The following is a 24,769-nucleotide window of genomic DNA, read 5'->3' as shown; positions in this document are numbered from 1 at the left end:
AATAATAAATACTCCTCAAATAATAGATGAAGAAGTGTGGATATAGTGGCAGCATTTGCTCCACACAGACAAACTGCTCTGGCGAATGAAGGTGGAAGCTCTCCATCAGTGTTTATGCTGTGCATCATAAAGGCACAGACTGGAGCTTCATACAGCCCGTGGCGACGCACAGCCTCCTTAATTTAGCCACTTTATATTTCACTGAGTTTAAGAAACTGCTGGAGAGCTGCAGGAAGCGTCTTAAACTGAGTCCCGAGGGAAGAAAGTGGTTCTCATCTCTCAAATCCTGTATGAATTAAAGTTAGCATGACTGAGCATCGTTGCATTACATATGTCGGATGCTTATGTCGAAAACAACCGCGTTTTTTTCTGGTAACAGTGCCTTTGCACTCATGGATCTATGACTCAAACTGAAGTTGCTGGATTGTAATTTATTGCCTTTTCTACCTGAAGGGAAACATCTGGTGAGACTCCCGAACTCAATAAACAAACTGTAATCCCTGCACTCTATGCAGCCTTGTTGGAATGTTTCTCTGTGGGTCCGTCACTACGATCAACCCCTTTTAACAGTGTCAACTCACCCACTGTTTAGAGAATAATGTTTAATATCAGGAAGTGTTGGTTATAATCCAACCACTACTCCTACAGTTTCCTCAAATGGCAATTGCAGGTCAGCCTGGAGAATCAATCCCAAAGGTGTGTCTGCACCGAGGTTTTTTCTAAACTAATCTCTGCAGAAAGCAGCTGACCGCCACAGATGAGGTCATAGGTTCAGTCACGCTTTGGGAACATCGTAACTGAGATCAAGAAGAATCTTACTTAGTCACAACATGAGGTTGAAAGATCAGTCAAACTGACAGACAAATGAGCAGTAAGCCTTGATGCTAGATAAATGCAACTGCATCATCATCATCATCATCATCATGACTTTGTGCAGGCTCTGGTTGCATAGTAACCGAAGGTGTGACGGGAGCTCAACCTCCAAACTATCTTGGGTTAAAGGATGAAAGCTGAACAGCTCCAATTTTCCTCACGTTTTAGATAAAACATCTGAGCAGCCTCTAAGGGGACCTTGTCTGACAAGAATCTTTGAATTATATGGTTTTTTTCTAAACTAATCTAACTAACTAACTAACTGCGGTGGCTCTGTTGCTTAGATGAAAGCCGGTGAGCTCCCGTCCAGGCGGTCCACTATCCACCTCCTTCAGCCTGGAGCAGGAGCTCCAACCGGTTCAGCTTCTAGCTTCAGAGCTCTCAACCGTCTGCTCAAAATGAGATGATTCACTTCTATTTATAAACTCTTTTAGTGCGATCAATGATGTCATAGAACACTTCAAAGGCAGTGACATTACCTGTGTTGTTACGGAAACGGCTAATGCTTCGGTATCAGTGAAATCATCTGTGAGGTCACAGACCACAAGGTTTGGGGGAGGAGCCTAGAATAATATCTTAACTGTGACATCACCAGTCAGGACAAACAACAGGCTGATATATGCCATCTTATTTTACCTCACAGATGATGTCATAGGTTCAGTCACGCTTTGGGAACATCGTAACTGAGATCAAGAAGAATCTCACTTAGTCATCAATGGGAAAATTGTTGAAAGATAAAAGTTTATCAGATTCTACATAAACGTTGCACCAAGATGGAAAGATCGAAACTTTTATGAATGCATCAAGTGCACTAAAGCTCATGTGACAGGAATGAACCAATCAGCTCCACAGGACTTGCTTCACCCTTTCCGTCCAAGGACGTCACAACATGAGGTTGAAAGATCAGTCAAACTGACAGACAAATGAGCAGTAAGCCTTGATGCTAGATAAATGCAACTGCATCATCATCATCATCATCATGACTTTGTGCAGGCTCTGGTTGCATAGTAACCGAAGGTGTGACGGGAGCTCAACCTCCAAACTATCTTGGGTTAAAGGATGAAAGCTGAACAGCTCCAATTTTCCTCACGTTTTAGATAAAACATCTGAGCAGCCTCTAAGGGGACCTTGTTTGACAAGAATCTTTGAATTATATGGTTTTTTTCTAAACTAATCTAACTAACTAACTAACTGCGGTGGCTCTGTTGCTTAGATGAAAGCCGGTGAGCTCCCGTCCAGGCGGTCCACTATCCACCTCCTTCAGCCTGGAGCAGAAGCTCCCACCGGCTCTTACCACCTAACCACCTAACTAACCACCTAACTAACCGCGGTGGCTCTGTTGCTCGGATGGAAGCCGGTGAGCTCCCGTCCAGGCGGTCCACTATCCACCTCCATCAGCCTGGAGCAGGAGCTCCAACCGGTTCAGCTTCTAGCTTCAGAGCTCTCAACCGTCTGCTCAAAATGAGATGATTCACTTCTATTTATAAACTCTTTTAGTGCGATCAATGATGTCATAGAACACTTCAAAGGCAGTGACATTACCTGTGTTGTTACGGAAACGGCTAATGCTTCGGTATCAGTGAAATCATCTGTGAGGTCACAGACCACAAGGTTTGGGGGAGGAGCCTAGAATAATATCTTAACTGTGACATCACCAGTCAGGACAAACAACAGGCTGATATATACCATCTTATTTTACCTCACAGATGATGTCATAGGTTCAGTCACGCTTTGGGAACATCGTAACTGAGATCAAGAAGAATCTCACTTAGTCATCAATGGGAAAATTGTTGAAAGATAAAAGTTTATCAGATTCTACATAAACGTTGCACCAAGATGGAAAGATCGAAACTTTTATGAATGCATCAAGTGCACTAAAGCTCATGTGACAGGAATGAACCAATCAGCTCCACAGGACTTGCTTCACCCTTTCCGTCCAAGGACGTCACAACATGAGGTTGAAAGATCAGTCAAACTGACAGACAAATGAGCAGTAAGCCTTGATGCTAGATAAATGCAACTGCATCATCATCATCATCATCATGACTTTGTGCAGGCTCTGGTTGCATAGTAACCGAAGGTGTGACGGGAGCTCAACCTCCAAACTATCTTGGGTTAAAGGATGAAAGCTGAACAGCTCCAATTTTCCTCACGTTTTAGATAAAACATCTGAGCAGCCTCTAAGGGGACCTTGTTTGACAAGAATCTTTGAATTATATGGTTTTTTTCTAAACTAATCTAACTAACTAACTAACTGCGGTGGCTCTGTTGCTTAGATGAAAGCCGGTGAGCTCCCGTCCAGGCGGTCCACTATCCACCTCCTTCAGCCTGGAGCAGAAGCTCCCACCGGCTCTTACCACCTAACCACCTAACTAACCACCTAACTAACCGCGGTGGCTCTGTTGCTCGGATGGAAGCCGGTGAGCTCCCGTCCAGGCGGTCCACTATCCACCTCCATCAGCCTGGAGCAGGAGCTCCAACCGGTTCAGCTTCTAGCTTCAGAGCTCTCAACCGTCTGCTCAAAATGAGATGATTCACTTCTATTTATAAACTCTTTTAGTGCGATCAATGATGTCATAGAACACTTCAAAGGCAGTGACATTACCTGTGTTGTTACGGAAACGGCTAATGCTTCGGTATCAGTGAAATCATCTGTGAGGTCACAGACCACAAGGTTTGGGGGAGGAGCCTAGAATAATATCTTAACTGTGACATCACCAGTCAGGACAAACAACAGGCTGATATATACCATCTTATTTTACCTCACAGATGATGTCATAGGTTCAGTCACGCTTTGGGAACATCGTAACTGAGATCAAGAAGAATCTCACTTAGTCATCAATGGGAAAATTGTTGAAAGATAAAAGTTTATCAGATTCACATAAACGTTGCACCAAGATGGAAAGATCGAAACTTTTATGAATGCATCAAGTGCACTAAAGCTCATGTGACAGGAATGAACCAATCAGCTCCACAGGACTTGCTTCACCCTTTCCGTCCAAGGACGTCACAACATGAGGTTGAAAGATCAGTCAAACTGACAGACAAATGAGCAGTAAGCCTTGATGCTAGATAAATGCAACTGCATCATCATCATCATCATCATCATGACTTTGTGCAGGCTCTGGTTGCATAGTAACCGAAGGTGTGACGGGAGCTCAACCTCCAAACTATCTTGGGTTAAAGGATGAAAGCTGAACAGCTCCAATTTTCCTCACGTTTTAGATAAAACATCTGAGCAGCCTCTAAGGGGACCTTGTTTGACAAGAATCTTTGAATTATATGGTTTTTTTCTAAACTAATCTAACTAACTAACTAACTGCGGTGGCTCTGTTGCTTAGATGAAAGCCGGTGAGCTCCCGTCCAGGCGGTCCACTATCCACCTCCTTCAGCCTGGAGCAGAAGCTCCCACCGGCTCTTACCACCTAACCACCTAACTAACCACCTAACTAACCGCGGTGGCTCTGTTGCTCGGATGGAAGCCGGTGAGCTCCCGTCCAGGCGGTCCACTATCCACCTCCATCAGCCTGGAGCAGGAGCTCCAACCGGTTCAGCTTCTAGCTTCAGAGCTCTCAACCGTCTGCTCAAAATGAGATGATTCACTTCTATTTATAAACTCTTTTAGTGCGATCAATGATGTCATAGAACACTTCAAAGGCAGTGACATTACCTGTGTTGTTACGGAAACGGCTAATGCTTCGGTATCAGTGAAATCATCTGTGAGGTCACAGACCACAAGGTTTGAGGGAGGAGCCTAGAATAATATCTTAACTGTGACATCACCAGTCAGGACAAACAACAGGCTGATATATACCATCTTATTTTACCTCACAGATGATGTCATAGGTTCAGTCACGCTTTGGGAACATCGTAACTGAGATCAAGAAGAATCTCACTTAGTCATCAATGGGAAAATTGTTGAAAGATAAAAGTTTATCAGATTCTACATAAACGTTGCACCAAGATGGAAAGATCGAAACTTTTATGAATGCATCAAGTGCACTAAAGCTCATGTGACAGGAATGAACCAATCAGCTCCACAGGACTTGCTTCACCCTTTCCGTCCAAGGACGTCACAACATGAGGTTGAAAGATCAGTCAAACTGACAGACAAATGAGCAGTAAGCCTTGATGCTAGATAAATGCAACTGCATCATCATCATCATCATCATGATCATCATCATCATGACTTTGTGCAGGCTCTGGTTGCATAGTAACCGAAGGTGTGACGGGAGCTCAACCTCCAAACTATCTTGGGTTAAAGGATGAAAGCTGAACAGCTCCAATTTTCCTCACGTTTTAGATAAAACATCTGAACAGCCTCTAAGGGGACCTTGTTTGACAAGAATCTTTGAATTATATGGTTTTTTTCTAAACTAATCTAACTAACTAACTAACTGCGGTGGCTCTGTTGCTTAGATGAAAGCCGGTGAGCTCCCGTCCAGGCGGTCCGCTATCCACCTCCTTCAGCCTGGAGCAGAAGCTCCCACCGGCTCTTACCACCTAACTAACTAACTAACCACCTAACTAACCGCGGTGGCTCTGTTGCTCGGATGGAAGCCGGTGAGCTCCCGTCCAGGCGGTCCACTATCCACCTCCATCAGCCTGGAGCAGGAGCTCCAACCGGTTCAGCTTCTAGCTTCAGAGCTCTCAACCGTCTGCTCAAAATGAGATGATTCACTTCTATTTATAAACTCTTTTAGTGCGATCAATGATGTCATAGAACACTTCAAAGGCAGTGACATTACCTGTGTTGTTACGGAAACGGCTAATGCTTCGGTATCAGTGAAATCATCTGTGAGGTCACAGACCACAAGGTTTGGGGGAGGAGCCTAGAATAATATCTTAACTGTGACATCACCAGTCAGGACAAACAACAGGCTGATATATGCCATCTTATTTTACCTCACAGATGAGGTCATAGGTTCAGTCACGCTTTGGGAACATCGTAACTGAGATCAAGAAGAATCTCACTTAGTCATCAATGGGAAAATTGTTGAAAGATAAAAGTTTATCAGATTCTACATAAACGTTGCACCAAGATGGAAAGATCGAAACTTTTATGAATGCATCAAGTGCACTAAAGCTCATGTGACAGGAATGAACCAATCAGCTCCACAGGACTTGCTTCACCCTTTCCGTCCAAGGACGTCACAACATGAGGTTGAAAGATCAGTCAAACTGACAGACAAATGAGCAGTAAGCCTTGATGCTAGATAAATGCAACTGCATCATCATCATGATCATCATCATCATGACTTTGTGCAGGCTCTGGTTGCATAGTAACCGAAGGTGTGACGGGAGCTCAACCTCCAAACTATCTTGGGTTAAAGGATGAAAGCTGAACAGCTCCAATTTTCCTCACGTTTTAGATAAAACATCTGAGCAGCCTCTAAGGGGACCTTGTTTGACAAGAATCTTTGAATTATATGGTTTTTTTCTAAACTAATCTAACTAACTAACTAACTGCGGTGGCTCTGTTGCTTAGATGAAAGCCGGTGAGCTCCCGTCCAGGCGGTCCACTATCCACCTCCTTCAGCCTGGAGCAGAAGCTCCCACCGGCTCTTACCACCTAACCACCTAACTAACCACCTAACTAACCGCGGTGGCTCTGTTGCTCGGATGGAAGCCGGTGAGCTCCCGTCCAGGCGGTCCACTATCCACCTCCATCAGCCTGGAGCAGGAGCTCCAACCGGTTCAGCTTCTAGCTTCAGAGCTCTCAACCGTCTGCTCAAAATGAGATGATTCACTTCTATTTATAAACTCTTTTAGTGCGATCAATGATGTCATCTGTGATGTCATAGAACACTTCAAAGGCAGTGACATTACCTGTGTTGTCAAGGAAACGGGTAATCATTTAGAATATGTGACGACCTCTGTGTTGTTACGGAAACGGCTGTTTATGGGGATTTATCTTCTGTTTGTATAGCCCAAGCATAGCACAATTACTGCTTCTGAATAAATAATTGAGTCAATGCAGAACATAAGACAACCTTTTTTAAAAATAAAAATAAAACAGTATATGGGCTTCTGATAGTGTAGTTATTTGAGAAAAAACTAAATTTTGGGCAGTAGTCTGATTAGTTAGTGTTCCATGTTATTGCAATGACTCCTTTTAGTTGAAATGAAAGGGGAAAAACACATTTATCTCCATTCAAGATCTCATATTCATTGCTGGTTGGTGGGAAAGAAGTTGCTAGAATAGTAGAAACCTGCCATTGATACTAGGTACATATGAGGGATAAGTCATATCTATACAATATTTAAATATACAGACTTTCTCATATGTATATATTCATAAATATTCGGATAAGTTAAAAATAAGAAACATGAGCTAGCATGAAATATAAGCAGTGTATCTTTGGAGTGAAGTGGCTCAGCTGACCCAATAACCGAGGGTGGGAGGAATTACACTCTAGTTAATGTTGTGTGTGTGTGTGTGTGTGTGTGTGTGTGTGTGTTGTGTGTGTGTGTGTGTGTGTGTGTGTGTGTGTGTGTGTGTGTGTGTTCCTGCCGTTGGGAGCTCCTAAGCAAGTTCTACTTTTTTTGTGCTTCCTGGTAGGCTGTGCTTGCAGCAAAGCATCGTGGGAAGAGTGGGCAACCTCAAGGCCGCACATCAATAGAATAGGAACTGACTGGTTGACAACACACACACACACACACACACACACACACACACACACACACACACACACACACACACACACACACACACACACACACACACACACACACACACACACACACACACACACACACAAACAAACATGCTTAGACACACAAAGTTTAGGCTCATACTCAAGAGGAATAAGGATGAAATATATGAGCTGTAGTCAATTAGACACGTTGCTCTTGTGGGGTGTGTGTGTGTGTGTGTGTGTGTGTGTGTGTGTGTGTGTGTGTGTGTAGGCAGTATGAAGGAATGTATACCCCCAGGCTAAAATGTAGGAGTTCCACCAGTGAGAACAGCCTCATACCCTCAGTATGTGGGACACACACACATACACACACACCCTGTTTGAAGCACTTATGTGTGTGCAGCATATACACTCTGGAAAAAGCCTTCAACAAACCTAGTTTCACTCTAACGCACTTGCACAACAGACACACATAAGTGAGCATATGTGCACACTATCATCCGTGTAGACACACACAGACACACACACACACACACACACACACACACACACACTTCTGGATCACGCTCATTGATATTTCAGCTGTGCTGTTCTAAATGTAACACAGATCCTCAAGGCTTCAGGAAACTTCTGTGTGTCTACAAGAGAAGGTTGTTAATTTAACTAAAGGCTCCTGTTGACATAAAGTACAGGATGAGGGATTTAAAGCACCACAACCAGAAAACACACTCCATACTGTCCTCCGAGAAGGACTTCACTTGGTTATTTTTTACCAATGTACATGTCCCTCATGTTTCTGATCGTTCTATTCTGGAACTACCCTGGTTTAATCAAATAAATCAAAACAGCTGGTGTCAGGTCTGCAGAACATCTTTACTGCGTGTATGTGTGTGTTTAACCCAAGAACTACAACTCCAACTTGAGTTTGTATAAAGGCTGAGAGAGTTAGACAGAAAAAAGAAACCCTATAGGAAGAGATAAAATGTGCAAAATAGGAGCTAGTTGAACACAAATCAGCTCTTTCAGGTGACACAGAATCCATCGGGGCAGAAAAACATTTGCTTCCGCTGTCAAAGCAAATTTGCATCTCTAGTTCAACTTTGGCAAATAAAAGCTATGGACTTCAAATTTAAAAATCCTCATATTACACTGACACACTGCCCTGTTTAAACTCTACAATGGAAGTTTAGTTTGACTTTATATGTCAGATGTAGGTTAACAAAAGGTTCAAACGGTACAAAAGAGTAGTGTGTACATGTATAGATATGCATAAATATGTTTTTGTTCTGTGTGTTTATAGCGTAAAGGATGTAAAATGACAAATATAGTTAACCTTGAATGCTATTTCTGTGTTTAAGATCTTTTAAAAACACTGATGGAGAGGAAGCCCAGAGCAGCCAAGTCACAAACAATGGAGGAAACACGTGAGAGGGGAAGTAAGAGAAAAGTCACAAAAACACAGAGATGAGATGTACTGATGTGATAACAGTCTGTACGTCAAGCTGCCCGCAAAGACATTTCAATTATTTTTGTTCAGTTTTATTTCATACATTCTAATATATTTGACTAAATGGCATATGTAATTTCATTTTCACACCTCGAGCAGTCAAACCCCTCGAGAGAAGGAGGTAGAATCAGACAAATAAATCACCAGTGCAACATGTTTTATCATGTCAGAACTTTAAATCCTGCCAAAAAGAAAAAGTCTCGAAGAAACTCTAAAAATAAGTATTTCCTAATTGCCTCAGATCTAATTTCCTGAATGATTAATGCACAATGTTATTCAACAAAATAGGAGAGAAGATGCAGGTTTTGACCGATGTCCAATAAATATTTAAATTAGTCAGATTTTTTTTAGTTTGACGTCAGTACCATGTGGCAGCGATCCGTTCCCAACTCTTTAATGGGAATAAAACAGAGAGGTGTTTTTGAACTGAACTCACAATATTAATGCCAAGAAGCATCAAAGCGAAACTGGACTCATTAAAAGTATTTTATTCTCTCACCACCACGGCTTACCCAAAAAAAAAAAGACAGGGGTCTTTTGTGCACATATGTTGTTTGGAGGTCTTCATATGTTACTTGTGAACATATAGTGTACGTGTTTAATGTCCATAATTGCCACTTCCTTCAAATGAAACGACACATTACATTTTTAGCGAGTTAATCTGCCAAAACACTTGCTGGGAATGCCCAAAAGCATTACATTTAGCACTGTAGCGGAACTGAGAGAGATTATGTAACACATGTTTATTTATTCATTAGAGTCCATTTCATTCATTTTTTTGGGAGTTTGTCAGTAATCCTGCTTTCATGTCTTTGAGGTTTTGGAGTCACGGCAAAGAAAAAGAAACGGAGGATAACACTTTTGTAAATAATTCACGAAAATGTAAACTGGACTAACGTCTTATTGTGAAGATTACAAAGATAAAAACCCCAAAATATCAATAAAAAAAGCATATTTCTCAGAATGTAAATCTGGTTCTTAAAAGAGTAGCTTGATGTTTTACACAGTTATGTTGCTCTCTGTAGCAGTGCAGCAGAGGCAGCTCATTCATGTAATGGAAGCATTCAGTTGATGCTAACCCAACTAGCATTGTCTAGCTAACAGACTGAGGACGGATGTGTCTTTTAAAGCCCCTGAAATGAAAGCAAAGATGCAGCTTTTTCCAGGATCTATAGCGAGACGCTTCCTGTATAGCTGATGTTGCGGTTGGTCTTGGATTTGCTCGTATCAAATCCCATGAAATCCGTCACGGGCATTGCTTCTACGAGGCTGATTGGTATGTCCTTCTTTAGAAAATCAAAGAGAATACGAAGAATGAGCGTCCTAATTTAACATTATATGGAGGAAAAGCGAGAAACGACTTCCATATCTAACACTTCACCTTGCGAGCCAAATGCATTCCCCAACATGATGTAGAATCCAAACAGGCGGTGAAAGAGGAAGGGAGAGAGCCAGACAGACAGAGAAACCACCCACCATGCCAGTAATTGATTGCTGTGTCGACTGTGTTTGACACCACTTCTCTTTAGAGGCAGGATCAGAGCATCACACACACACACACACACACACACACACACAAACACACACACACAGCATACCCAGAGGTGGCAGAGTGCAGGACAGGCATGACTAATCAATCGTTCTCGCAGCAGGAGTCGACAGCTGACTGGAGGATTAAAGAATTTCCCCCTCGAGACTCCAGATTCACATGTGGCACCGCAGCACCTTTGCACGGCCGCATATCATGAAATCGCACAGACGGAACACGCACACGGTCCTTTAAATCTACTTTGTAACTCCATTTTTCCAAAACTCGCCATTGTGTTGGACATCAGAACTGTCCCCAAACACACACATCTTCTACTAAAAATGGAAAAACCCCACAATGCCAAGAAACTACAAAAACAAAACACTTCAAGTGCTTAATGTTTCTCCAGAAATAATGCCACTCCACTTTGACAGAACCTAATATTTTGGACCACAAACATTGAAGGCAATATTGATATAGTTTTGCTGTTTTTATAAAAGGTGTACTTTTGAGAAATGATCATAAGAAAAATGTATGACCAAGGTGACCACTTACAAAAAGACCCACTATAGAGCATTATTGAATTAAATGCTCATTACTAAAATATTGTTATTTAATAGGAATCAATAAGCGGCAGAGTTCAAAATCCACAATCAAACAGTTTGCTGCAATATGCACTGATCAAACTGGATTCAATCATATTAAATCTGAATTTGACCATCGTACTAATGAGGTAGATTCTCATAAAGTCAAAACTATGAGATTAAATCACGATTTTATGTAAAACTCATGAGTGTTTTTTTCATTTTCTTTCACAAATGTGCTTCTTAATGCAACTGATCTGATTTCTGCAACTCGTACATGTCATGGATCATCTGAACATTTCAAAGTGAAACACAAGGTATAGAGAAATAAAACCAAACACTCACTGGTCTGCACCACCTTCACCGTCACAGGGGTGGAGGTTTTCTCAGCTGCCATGTGCCACCTCCCTCCTCCTCCCGAGCTCCTCCCTCCTTTCTCGATGAAGACTCGGATGCGGCAGGCGTACGTCCCCGCGTCCTCCCCGCTCACCCCCTCACCCCCAGCCTGTACTCCCCGGCCCCCGTCCTCTCCAGGCTCGCCTCCGCTCTCTTCCCCTGCGCCCCGCTCGCGGACGTGTTCGAGATCACCACGCCGCTGCGCTCCATGGTGACGATGTCGCGGCCGTCGGCCAGCCAGGCCACTTCCAGGGCGAGGGAGGGCAGGTTGTCGGCGGCGACGGAGCAGAGGAGGGTCAGCGTCTCGCCGGGGGAGAGGAGCAGAGGCGTGGAGGAGGGAGAGGAGGACGAAGCCTTCACGCTGAGGGACTGACCTTGAGAGGACGGAGACAGAGAATCAGTCACTTCATCTTAACGTGTACAAGAAACATACTGCAAAACAAATGATGCTTTATCCTGATATATATATATATATATATATATATAAACACTGAATCATTCTGCAACATTACTGGACTCACATCACAGAGGACCAATCACACGAGGGAACTTTGGGATGCACTTTTGAAGCTGATAATGAACGAAAATAATCCTTAACTACAGCCCTGTGTGTATGTTTCCATTTGACCATAAAAGGTCAACCTGTCCATCAGACGCAAAGACGTAATGGGATCTTAAAAGAAAGTAAAGCTCATCTATAAATGTCAGAGAGTCAGACGAAAGCCAAGTTTGTCTTCTCAGCCGCGATGCTGAGGAAGAGCTTTCTATTAAAGAGCAAAGTGCATCTTCAACGGTTGGATCACGGGGTCTGGACGCGGTCTCCAGTAACAACGTAGACAGCAGTATGTGGGGAAGAGACCTCTGTATGGTGTCTGGAGAAGGACAAAAGACACAGAGCCCACTCTGTTTGACTTTTCTCATCCTCTTTACTCAAGTCGGTAAGTCAATATGAAGTGACTGGCACACAATGGACCTTGGACCTGAGACCTGTGTGTGTGTGTGTGTGTGTGTGTGTGTGTGTGTGTGTGTGTGTGTGTGTGTGTGTGTGTGTGTGTGTGTGTGTGTGTGTGTGTGTGTGTGTGTGTGTGTGTGTGTGTGTGTGTCACTCATCTATGGTTTCATTACAAACCACTGGGTGTTTCTCCAGCACTTAAAGAGGATATGGTGGCCCAGAAAGATATAAGATACGGTGACCAGAGCAACCACAATGAATGAGAGGGAGGGAGGGAGGGAGGGAGGGAGGGAGGGAGTGTAGGGGCCTCTCTGAGGACAGAGTGAGACAGAGAGACAGACAGTGAGGGTCACGAGCCTCCTGGGACACAGCGAGGCAGCGAGAGGAAAAAGTCTCACAGAGAAGAGGATGCCATTAAAATAAAAGAAAGCCACACAACAGAGAGGGAACTCTCCCACGTCCCACGTCCCCCCCCCTCTCTCCTCACCCAACACATAGGAAACTGTGATCAAGAACCAAGACCGAGATTTGAGGATTATCCATTGCTCCCTTTAGAGGAACTATCCACAACGTCTTATTACCACAGGCATAAGAACTGTGAAGGATGTGCATGGAACCTCTTAATGCCAACTTTATGTTGCGCAGGATCACTTGTACGGAGCAGATGTGACCCGTAGGGTCTGAAAACTGTGTGCAGAATTAGCTCAAGTCTGTTCGCTCACATTTTGAGTTATGACTCAAAGAAGGAAGTATGATTTTTGACACTAAATACGCCTCAGGTGTCTCTTTCCATTTGAAAACCTCTGATGTAGACAACCCTGTGTTTTTTTTTTAAAGGAGCTTTTGGATTTACTCCTTTTTCAGTTACTAAATTCAAAATGTTGCCACTGGTGAGGACGTACGTAACACTTGCCAACCCTTTTGATTTTCCCGGGAGATTTTTATAGCCCTCTCTTGATTTCCTCTCATCACAATTCTTCTTTCTTGCACTTCTAAGCCCTTCGACTTTATCGGTCAACTGTTTCCAACCAGTCAACAATGCAGCGACTTTGGGAGGACCTCCAGACCTGCCGCTCCTTTAGAGGTCCCAATGTTGGCAAGTATGCTCGTGCACGGAGCTAAAGCTGGGAAACAACCACCGTGGTTGAACGTGGCATTCTGAAACACAGGATGGATGCTAACGTGGCTAATGTAGCCTCTAATCCAACGCCGTTTCCTGATAATGAAAGTGACAGAGCTGCAAGTCACAGCATCGCGCTTTGCATTAGTTTAACAACCCTCCTGTAGTCTATAAAACACTGACATACTTCTTACAAACAGAGAATTAGCTGCAATAACAACAACTTCTTCAGGGAGGTTGTACAGATGTGCATACAGCTGTGAGCAATTATCCAGCTGTGGTGTGGGTGAAGGGTTGGTGTAAACAAATGAGGGGGAGAGTATTGGACATTCACACTTTCCTGTTCTACTTTCCCTTCACAATAGAGAAGCAAGACGACGGGTAATGTGGCCTTTAAAGTGTTAAACCTGCACTTAATAATACAGCAGTGAACACAAAGGAAATCCAATACCAGTATGTTAAATCTCCAGTGCAAACACTGCTCCACCAGCTCTAATGAACTGCAAGTCCACAGCTCTGGTCCGTAAAACAAAGTCATAAAATCTTCAGTTGTGCTGTGACGCGTTTCCCTCTCTTACCTATAGGGGTGACAGCTACAGTTCCCATCTCTCTTGTGCTCTCCACGATCTTTATCCACTTCCCTCCGTTCTCATGCGTCCATTCAGTTCCGTTGCATTCATAAATCCCTTCGTCAGACGTCGTCACTTTGGTAATCACCAACTCAAACAGCCCGTTCCTCCCGGGGACCAATCGGATGCCTCCGTCTGCGTAGCGCCGGGCGTACTTTGCCCCCGTGACCACGTCTCCCTGAGGGCCAAATGTCAAAATCTCCTCCGACGTCGCTCCCCTCTTCACCGACCAGGTGACGGACAGGTAGGTGGGGTGGGTGAGCTCCCGGGTGACGTTGCAGGAGAGCGTGAGGTCACTTCCTTCTGGGACCGTTGGGGGCGGGGTCAAGGGGGAGACCTTGAGGGTGTTGGGGATGACTGACGGGGAAAGAAGCAAAACAAACATTTTAGGAAACATGAATGACACTGACAGGAGAATATAGCTGAATACAAATGTCACAGACCAGAAACTGCAAGCTGTCAACAAACACAGTAAAGACTAATACATATATATATATATATATATATATATATATTTATGCCAGCTTCCTCTGCTATATTCTGTTTTCCTGCAGCACAGTAAATCCCTTTATAGCTTTTACCAGGAAGTTGCTGCAGAAAGTGGGAAGTGAAAGCAAATTAGCGCAGGTTAGTTCCGTTTTAGTCAAGTCTTTGTGTACATCAAACCTCTTGCTCATTTAAAATGTGTGTTTATGTTGTTTCTTTCCCCTTTTCATGGCTTTTTAAATTCTTCTTTTGCAATACTCGCAGAACTTGGCGGATAATCAGCAGCGTATTTGCATTTTCTCCCCATTTTTCTTCATCGTCTATAACTGGAGGCATATTCTGAGTCGAGCGCAAGAAGATTTTGTTTACTGCAATAATCTGTTTAAACCAATTTCCACTAGTTAAAAAAAAAAAGAAAAAAGAAAAGGCTTATTTTTTGGGGGGGTGAAAAGCAGCAAAAAACAAAAGCAACGACTATGGGAGCGTAATCAAGGTAAGCAGTGCCTTTCCCGGTGTTGTTCTACCTTATTTAATCCCCCAACAGCATGAAGCAGAGCAGCAGGGAAATCTCAGTATGCAAACAGGAAATGAGCCTGAGAGGTACCTCTGATTAAAAACAGACCTGTTAACATGGTGCATGCGTGTAAAAAAACAAACCTGATAACTTCAAAAGAGAGTTGAATTTCACCCTGATTCAACCATTAAAACGCAGCTATTTCTTTGGGGGAAGTGACACATTCGTGAATAATGATGACTCACTTTTACTTTAAATACAAGTCAGATTCAAGTCACCCTTAAAGTACGATAAGATGTCAAGGTCACTGTCTGAGGCAGAGTTAAACACGCACATCGCTCCAGATAAAGGCTGTAAATGTGAACACACCCAGAGGAGTGTTCACAAAGGTTAATGACTTGGTAGTGAACAAGTTCCTGGTTGTTTCCAGGAAATGCTCGGCTGCTAAATGAGACATTCCAGAGGATGAACAGGTCTTTTCTACAGGATTTTTTTTTACCATTGCTTTTGCTTCCCTTCTTGTTATGACACATCGAAAAGGCTGATGAGTCACTGTTGTGAGAGGAAATGAAAGAATCGGGGAGCTCGTCACTGTTGGATATCCTGATGGGAGCACGACTTTGCTTTCAAATGCATCCACAGAAAGAGCTTTACCTCTGCTTTTCACAACGGGGGAAAGTGTAGGAACGAGCATTAGATGCGTTGATGAATGGCGGGGCTGCAGTGAAGACATGGGGGGTTAATAATAAAACTGAGCGGCAAGCTGGAGGACTGCTCAACACGACTACAGGCTCCGTTCTATCGTCACATGACTTGTTTTGTATCCTTTTCATGCAAAAAAAACACTAAATCTACATTTTTAAAGTAAGCATGGCTCTAAACTCCTTCCAGTATCAAGTTTCATCCCAATAGACTTTACATAAACGGTGAATAATAGTTGTTGAAAGCTAATTGTAGTCGTGTTACAAATGAATCCAAGAAGTGGCAGATGGTCTGGGATGAGGAGTACGAAGCTGTGCATTATGGGAATTACATTCATGCCATATTCACATCCGGTGGGAGAGACGTTCTGAGAAAAAAACCAACCTGTTCATCTTTACTTTAGAGGGTGAATAAAACTAAAACTTTACGCAGTTTAAATATGCACAAGAATATTTATTTATTAAGATGCCATTTGCTCATGAATAGATTATTAGCGTATTTACTGATTTAGAGACATTGGTCCCCATACTGTTTGTCAAAAAGAGAAGAAGCAACTGTTGCAGCAGGTTTTGCTGTCATCAGTGTTTTCATGGACGGGACGGGAGATCCTTTAATGGAGCCACACCAACAAGCATGATAACTTTTACTTTGTGTGTTTCACTTCCACTGATGTGGAGCCACAGGGTAAGATTTGTCAGGAAATCTGCTGAAATTCTTCAGGAAATCATCGACATTCACTGTAATTTGTCTGATGTGATTTAACCCCTTTAAACCTGCATGCCTCAGTTTATCCTCTCTGTACTACTTTTAACTGAATTCATAAACTCAGCAGTTCTGTTTTCATTCCATCATCAGGTGAAGTTTAAGCGACCTTTTGAAATGTTGCAAAAAAAGAAACGTGAATTAGGAGCATTTCAACTGGTTTGGAGCGAAGACGTTTTTTTTTTACTTTTTCATTTCAGCTAGTATTGGCCATGTTTCATGCTGTATGGAGACAAAGAATATAACATTTTATATCTGGGAAAAAGCCGACAACAGCTCAAACTTGTGAGTTCAATGATAGCTACGCCAGAATAAATTCTGCAAATGCGTTTCCATATTTTCGCGACAATCGAATTTTCCTGCCAGGTGACCAATCAGACGGGATAAATAACAGGGACATCATCTTCCTGCATAGCTGAAGCCATAACGTGTGGACCCAACAGGACAGTACTGGACGCTAGTAGTTGTAGTGGGAAGTGAAGAGTACCCAGCCCCGCTGTGTGCTGCAGTGATGAGAGCGTCTATGGCAGATAACGAAGGCAGCGCGAATAATCTGCGTTTTGCTCCATCAATTAAAATTAGCCTGAGAGGAGTTTTCAAACCCTCAGCGACCTGTTCTCCTCTTGTTTCTTACATAACCAAACAGCCTCAGTGGGGCTGGTAAAGACCTTGCAGCAACAAACCTGACTCGTCATCTCTTCACACACACACAAACTCTTCATACACCACAAAACAAACCACTCGTTAATGCATACGCTCTCTGCATGTTGCGCGACACGCGATCTCCTGTCGCACATAAACAGAGCTGCCTGGTTAATTCAGGTCTAAATTTAACAAGGTGTCTGGGGAGCCGTGCTGGGGGAGCAGCTGAACATGATGGTGCATCATGGAGCCAACTAACCTGCTGCTGTCAGACCGTCCCTCTTTGGGAATACGTCTGTTACATTTTAGGGTTCAGGGCATAAAATTCTCCTGAAACCCTTCTTATATATTTCTATTTTTTTTTTTTTTTAGCATTTCTAAGCACGCTGTGTGTTTGGGCTTGGTTTAAAAGTGGATACGAATCAACAGAGTCGCCAAAATGTGCGTGTAATTACCGACTGGATAACTGGGAGAGGAAAAACTCAATTAAATTCAAAGGAAAATGCTGAATACGGGTTTCTCTCTTTCCCTCTGTTTCTGTGTCAGAAAATAGTCCAAATTAAAAAACAAACAAAAAAAAACAAAACTGTACACAGCGAGGTCTGTAGACGATTCTTAACTAGAAAACTGTTTCTGGACAGAACGCCACTGTAGCACATAATATGTTAACGTGACCCTTTAACAGAGCGACTGCTTTAGGAGAATAATGAGTCTGAGGTCAGATAGCTGGAGGAGGGGCAATATTTTGTAATATTAGGTAACATTCAATTATAGCAGTCGAGCTTTAAAATGAACTCTTAAAATATCAGACATTTTGTTAATTATTAATATATGTGACCTGTAGCTTTTGTCACATTCATAAAGGGCCCTTTCACAAGCCAACATTTAGTCTGTTTGATTCCAACTAGAGTAGATTGCTGTTTCCTTTTAACAGTTTTATATACGTTGTTGAAGCTTCGGACACCAATAAATACCACATGCCTGTTGGTATGACTATAAATACCTCCACAATCTATTGAAACGACAGTAAACAGATGTAGGTTTACATTGTCTGGCCTTTAGTAAAATAAATGAGAGTACTTGAATGGGTTCATTTGCAAATTTGGAAGTTGAAAAGTAACATCTCTCTGGTTTCAGCAGGTTAGATGAGGCCGTTTCCTCAAACATGTTTTTACCTCCATGTTGTTTTTACGAGACAGCGCTGGATGAGGAAGTGCTGTATCTGATTTTCCTCGTAGCAGCCGTTGAGTCAGGCTACATGTTTGTATTATAAATGGATGACTTGTACAGATAGTACAGAAGGTTGCGTTTGTGGTGTAATCTTATCATCTTCCACGTTTTGTATGCAGATGACTTTGTTCTATTTCCTCCCTGCTGTGCTGCTGAATATAATATCACTTTTCAGCAGACAGAAAGGTGGAATATCTTACTATTGCCGTTGAGGTGATTTGACGGATGGTGATGTACAGCAAATGTTGCGTTTGGTTGATGCTACTTCTTCCAAGTCTAACCAAACTGTATCTAACGTTTCCACTCATTACAGGCCGTTTAACACCCTTTCATTTTAACACTTTGTCCCCGTGGAGAGCCTTCGTGATATTTATATTTTTCTCTCATCCCTTTTGTGTTTCTCCCCGGCCCTCGTTTGACAAAGCCCAAGTCCTCCCACCTCGCATCTGAAACTAAAATCACGAGCCAGTAATTGTCTTGAAAGCAGTGGGAGCGAGCGAGGGAGGATACATAGATGGTCAGTAGAGCATTAGTAAGTCATGGGATAGCTGTTAAATGAACCATCGCAGCCAGCTAGCTTCACACACACACACACACACACAGATCTCGCATACCAGTGAGTTGGACCCGGGCCTCGTAGTTGCCACTGATGACGGAGTCGGTGCTCGGCGTCTGACACCAGTAGAACCCGGCGTCCAGCGACTTCACCTCCGCTATCTTCAGCTCCACCTCGTTGTCCTGGAGACGCACCACCGAGATGTCGCCGGACGCCACGCGCTGGCTGAGCGACTGGTGGGAGTAGCCGGCGTCGAAGGTGGAGATTATCTTTATCCTCGCACCGGTCGCCTCTCTGGACATCATCCACTCGAAATCCTGCAGGACAGAGAGGGGATAATGATCATCGCCATGTCGACTGTGACATCAGAGGATGAAGAGGAGAGTAACTGATGCCCTCATATGTTTAAAATCCCCATTTATACGAAACAAATAACAGATGGTTAGGATTTTTACCAACAGGTTTAACTCTACAGGCTCTCTTCAGGCGCCAACCTCCTCTTTTTTTTTTCTCTGCAGAGAAGAAATCAAAAGCAAGTGGTCCGATTTCCACGACTACCCAACATCCCGGTCCTTTTGATGAATGTTTAATACAACAGGTTTGAGTATAGTATGACTATTTCATGATCCACTTTCTTTAAAACAGAATATCAAAACAGGTAATAGTCACATGACAAATAAACTGCTCTCTAATTGCTGAGGATTCTGGGACCTAAAAGTTGCATAACAGGTTGAGAAGCCTTAAGAGGTACGATGAATACTTCTGTTTCATACGTACAATTAGACATACGAAAGTAAAGCAAAGTAACGCTTTCTAAAAACTATAATGCCCAGCTGTAGGAAATGAAACTAAATGTGATTAAAGCTCTACATCTTTTAGGAAACAGTGGGCTTGGATCGGAGAGCCACATAATTCATATTATTCTGTGTTTTGTGGATTTAATAATCTAAACCACGACCTTTAACCTTTTAATCCTATGATCCATCCGTCAGGACGATCACATGCACCCAGGTGTGATTAGAAAAAGCGACTCACCTGCTCACGAGGTCCGCTGTAGTCATTGACATCACATCGGATGGAGACCGCCTGACCCTCCACCCGGATTAACGGACCAGGAGACACCGTCACCACCCGGGCCAGGCATCCACCTTCAGGGACGGAGAGAATATTTTTATGAAACACATGAAAGTAACTCCCTTTAAGTAAATAATGTAACGAAACAGAAACAAACACGTGGGTTGGATTTCATTAGTGTCCAACTTCAGGAAGGTAAACCCCTCTGACCTTTATTCTGAAGGCCGAGACAAATCAATCGCGTACGTAGAACAAAACATCGTTTTTATAGAAATAGGATTTATAGAATGAACAGGCTGCATTCATATGTGTTAAGGGAAATATTATATTGATGCTCTATTAGAAGCAGCCCTGATCACAAATAACAGACAGACTAAAAAGGAATTTTCGTATTTAAGCAGATTATGGCTGAAACTAACAATTATTCTCGTTGATGACTAATCTGTTGTTTATTCTCTCTATTAATTTATTAGTTGTTTGGTCGATAAAATGTCAGAAAATGGTGAAAGATATTTTCCAAAGAAGAAAATAGATTTAGTTTAATGTGTCAGAAGAGTAGAAAAAAATAAAAATAATAATCTTCACCAGCCAAGTTAAATATGTATTGAAAGGTTGATAGATAGAGTTTTACAATTTGACCAAAGCTCACATGGATTCTCAGTCTACATTTTAGGAGAACACAACAACTTTTGTCAACATGCAAAACAGACACCAACACACGCACAGGGCTCATTGCAACTTGTGTCGAGCTGAACAGTATTGGTGATGACTAAACTAATATCCATGTATTTCCGCACACAGTCAGCATTTTGTTTTGCAACAACACCAACCGCTGGTTATGTCAGCAGATTCCCTCAAAGCTGGAAAACCACCAGCGAGACATTCAGGTTTATATAAAACAAAAGTGACGCTCTAATTCAGCTTTGTTTATCATATAATTAGTGCTGCTTAGCTACATTGTGAAGGTTTGGTTCGTTAAAGCCACCTGCTTCACATTCCTCCTCCGCCTCCATTTAAGAGTAAAACTGACATTCCAGCTGAGTGATAACATGTAGCAACACAGCAGAGTTTGACTCTTCCTGGTTGGTGGAATCCGGCTGCAGGCCTCCACACACACACACACACACACACACACCCCGTCTCCGACCCCGACAACTGCACTCAGATCAGCTTAACGTGCAGATGCTGCATGCAATTATGTAATAAGGATTATTCTAATTGTCTTCTTTTTGTGTTGAAAATCATTGCAGAAAACAAATGTCTTCATCTTTTCCCAGAAAACTGGTTCAGCTCTAATTTAGAAAAAAAAAAGTGGCTCATAAGACACCCCTGTGCTTGTATGGTCCATCAATACTTGAGAGAGTCCATCAATACTTGAGTTTTTGGCAGGCGGCCTGGTGTTATGTGTGCGGGGAGCCTGCTGAGTGTGAGCTTTTTTCCGCCGCTTTTTTTCCTGCTTTAGTAAGTAACAAGTCACGACAACGTACGCAGCACAAAAAACCCCCAAAAAACTTACTGTACGTGTCAGTTTCTGTGCTCCATCTGTGTCAATCTTTAACTTCATATCTCTTTGTTATCGTTACAGCGAAACATGTGTCATCCTACACCTGCCCGCGCGATAAGACGTCAAACGAATAAGACACTTTAAAATTCTACCATAGGGGTCTGCGGCTGCGTATCAAGCAAATTATGACAAAGCGATACATTCAGCTCGAGAAAATCCAGCATGACGAGGTGCAGCTACACAGAAACACTTTATGTTGTCCCGTCCTGGGCGTTTTAAAAAGGTGCAATAAGATATCTGCCATGCCTTATGAGAAAAATGGCCATCATATACAATATACCTCTGTGTGTGTGTGTGTGTGTGTGTGTGTGTGTGTGTGTGTGTGTGTGTGTGTGTGTGTGTGTGATAGGGCCATACATCACTAAAATAGATAACAGAAGAGAATTTTCTTGGCCAGGTGCTGAGACTTATGGTTTTCTAACTCAATTTCCAGCCTGCCTGTCTCTGCTGGAAGGAATACTGCACAGCCAGCGAGGCCTGAAGACACCCACAAAGTTTAATAGTTAAGTATAGAATCCTGGAAGTGCAACCGTGCAACATTTTTATGTCACTGTGGAATGGGCGGGTATGTGTGGAGCGCACTGCCATTACTTTTCGGTTTTTTTCTGATGAGAAGATTGATACCACTTTGGCATCTTTGCAGTAAATATGAAGCTAAAGCCTGGCGATGGTTAGCTTAGCTTAGCGTAAAGACTGGAAACAAGGGGAAACAGCTAGCCTGGCTCTGTCCAAAGGTCACAAAATTTGCCTACATGCACCACTAAAGCTCACTAATTAAAATATCATACGTTTCTTGTTCAATCTTTCCAGGAAATCTTGGATGTGGAATGTCCAACGTGGAAATGTCCACATTTAAATTCCTTTAGAGAGGTTGTGTTTGCTTGACTGACAGATATCTTGACCTATCACAGTCAGCCATGGTGGTCGCTGCTTGATTGCCCCCCCATCTAAAATAAGTTTGTGTCTTTTAAAGATTAACTTTAAGAATTATTCAGTTTTGATAAATGATCTACCTAAAATAAATCATCCATATTTCCATTTCTGCCCTGAAAATGTCTGATTTTAAAAATGCTACAAAAACACACTACTCCCCTCAACTTTCAGAAACTTACCTCACTTCATTCGAACAGCACTATGCTCTCTTGGCCTGACCCAAAGGTCATGAAATATTCCTCTAACAAAAATGTGGAATGTACGCTTTGTGCATGACAGAATAAATGTCTAAAAATTGAAAAGCTTACTCCTAAGTGTGCTATTATATTCTCATTATCTGTCCCAACCAAACCCCAAATCTCCACTGACAGTACATGAATTAATGGTTTTTATCAAAGATGTTGGCAGCAGATACCTGAGGTCAAAGTTCATGTTAAGGGGAGTGATTTGTGCACTGAATAAACACACACACACACACACACCTACACCTACAGGACAGAAACACACACCACAGGAGTGCTGGCGACATTTGATCATCTTACACTGAACTAATTTAAGCCAAGGCCCTCTCACTCAAACACACGTACACACACACACACACACACACACACACACACACACACACACACACACACACACACACACACACGGAAGCCTCTATGTCATTCACTGTTAAGCTCACAAACATATGGCAACCCCAGTACTTGTTTGGCCTGGTTTGGCCCAGCCCTGGTTTGTGGAAACCAGCCTTATGACTAAGCAGCACTGGCATTGCCCTTTGCGTCAAACCAGTTTGGATAATTAGTCAGCCTGGTTTGACTCTGGTATGAACACAAGGCAAATAAGAAGGGCTACTTTTTAATGGCCAGCACAATTTGACTTCCAAGCAGGCTAATAGGTTCTAATGGGACCTTGTCAAAGCTGGTCACCTAATGCTGGATAACAAATGGAAGTACAGTTTGGGAAATGAGAGGCTATTATTAAACTTGGACTATTTTCTCTCCTTCAAAAACAATTCATTCTCACTGTTTGTTCACTGTTCCTACTAAAAACTAAAATGGGGGAAAAGGGAGGTTTTCCCCCCCCATGTCTTAAGTCCTCATGATGTGGACACTGTGAATAATTATAGAAATAGACTAATTTCATCAGTTTAACATAAGTGCAAAGCAGTTGCACCACAGTGATAAGGAGGGTAGTCCAGAGCCATCACAGGTTGAGCAACAAGCCAATTTAAGCCTTTCTGCTTGACGTCACATGCAGACATCTCTTATAATAAAGCTTATTAAGTTTTCCCCCAATTGCTCGGGTTCAATCTTCAATTCGGCATTATCACAAACACCAAACAGCTGGTTTGACTCACTCTAAATGTAACTTTATGAAACCCTGGTGGCTTGTTGCACCCAGAGTTAAACCAACACAGTGAACGCTGGCGGTGGTGACCAGTGTTTAAACAGATTAACGTTTTAATGAGATTAAATGCTGCTTGGCGAGATGTATCCGTGCCGAATTGATGAGTGGATGTTGTGGATAGGAAGGAGACTTTAATCGGTCTTTTACACGGCATGCACGGGTGCGAAAATCCAAGTAAAAGGGGTTAAAAGTGGAGGATCTGTGTACCGACACCGACACGAATCTGAGTTAATTAGCAGAGAAACGCTTCTTACCGATCATTAAGGAGCCAAACACCAATGTCACCAGACGCTGATCCATTCTCATTCACCCCCGTTTTCTTTGTCCTGTGCTGGGTGGTGGTGCTGGGTGGTGGTGGTGGTGGGGGTGGGAACCAGTCCTCTCAATGCAATAAAAAAAAAAAAAAAAAAAAACTCTTCAGATGCAGGCACTCAGTCCCGCACCGCACCGCACACCGCACCGCACCGCAGAGCAGGAAAAACGCATCCACCCAAGCGGTTCCTAAATCCAATGGACACTGTGTCGGTAAATCCCCGACGGGAGCGTTTTGCAGACACCGACACCGAACCGGTTTAACGTGTGCAGGAGAATGAGGGAGAGATTGAGAGAGAGAGACTGAGACTGATAGGGAGAGAGAGAGAGAGAGAGAGAGAGGGAGGGCTGGAGGAG

General features: G+C 42.9%; 2 protein-coding genes across 2 annotated transcripts in view; both read right to left on the bottom strand.

Annotated features, from left to right (window-relative positions):
• The window catches only part of LOC129111621 (prostaglandin F2 receptor negative regulator-like), a 48,496-nt gene extending 36,878 nt beyond the window's left edge, over positions 1-11,618 (bottom strand). Inside the window, exon 1 of the mRNA XM_054623646.1 lies at positions 11,476-11,618. Within this exon, the coding sequence (XP_054479621.1) occupies positions 11,476-11,527 (52 nt within the window). The 5' untranslated portion in view covers positions 11,528-11,618. The remainder of the gene's footprint in view (positions 1-11,475) is intronic.
• On the bottom strand, positions 11,542-24,680 carry LOC129111623 (immunoglobulin superfamily member 8-like). The gene is made up of 5 exons (XM_054623648.1): positions 24,355-24,680; positions 20,155-20,267; positions 19,178-19,436; positions 14,177-14,584; positions 11,542-11,900 (listed from the first exon to the last, which is right to left on the bottom strand). The coding sequence occupies exons 1-5, from the start codon at positions 24,404-24,406 to the stop codon at positions 11,617-11,619; spliced, it is 1,116 nt and encodes a 371-aa protein (XP_054479623.1). The 5' UTR covers positions 24,407-24,680; the 3' UTR covers positions 11,542-11,616.
• Positions 24,681-24,769: the final 89 nt, after the last annotated feature.

This window comes from Anoplopoma fimbria, chromosome 22 (genome assembly GCF_027596085.1).
Source record: "Anoplopoma fimbria isolate UVic2021 breed Golden Eagle Sablefish chromosome 22, Afim_UVic_2022, whole genome shotgun sequence".
In the NCBI taxonomy this organism is placed as follows: domain Eukaryota; kingdom Metazoa; phylum Chordata; class Actinopteri; order Perciformes; family Anoplopomatidae; genus Anoplopoma; species Anoplopoma fimbria.
Note: the sequence above shows the minus strand (reverse complement) of the source record. Positions and strands in the feature narration are given on the sequence as shown.

What these genes read in the sequence shown, in the direction of transcription:
- LOC129111623 (XM_054623648.1), bottom strand. Translation starts at nt 24,406, where the DNA reads ATGAGAATGGATCAGCGTCTGGTGACATTGGTGTTTGGCTCCTTAATG. An exon ending in ACAGCGGACCTCGTGAGCAG is followed by an intron (nt 19,437 to 20,154) that starts GTGAGTCGCTTT and finishes TCTGTCCTGCAG; the next exon opens with GATTTCGAGTGGATGATGTC. An exon ending in GGCCCGGGTCCAACTCACTG is followed by an intron (nt 14,585 to 19,177) that starts GTATGCGAGATC and finishes TTTCCCCGTCAG; the next exon opens with TCATCCCCAACACCCTCAAG.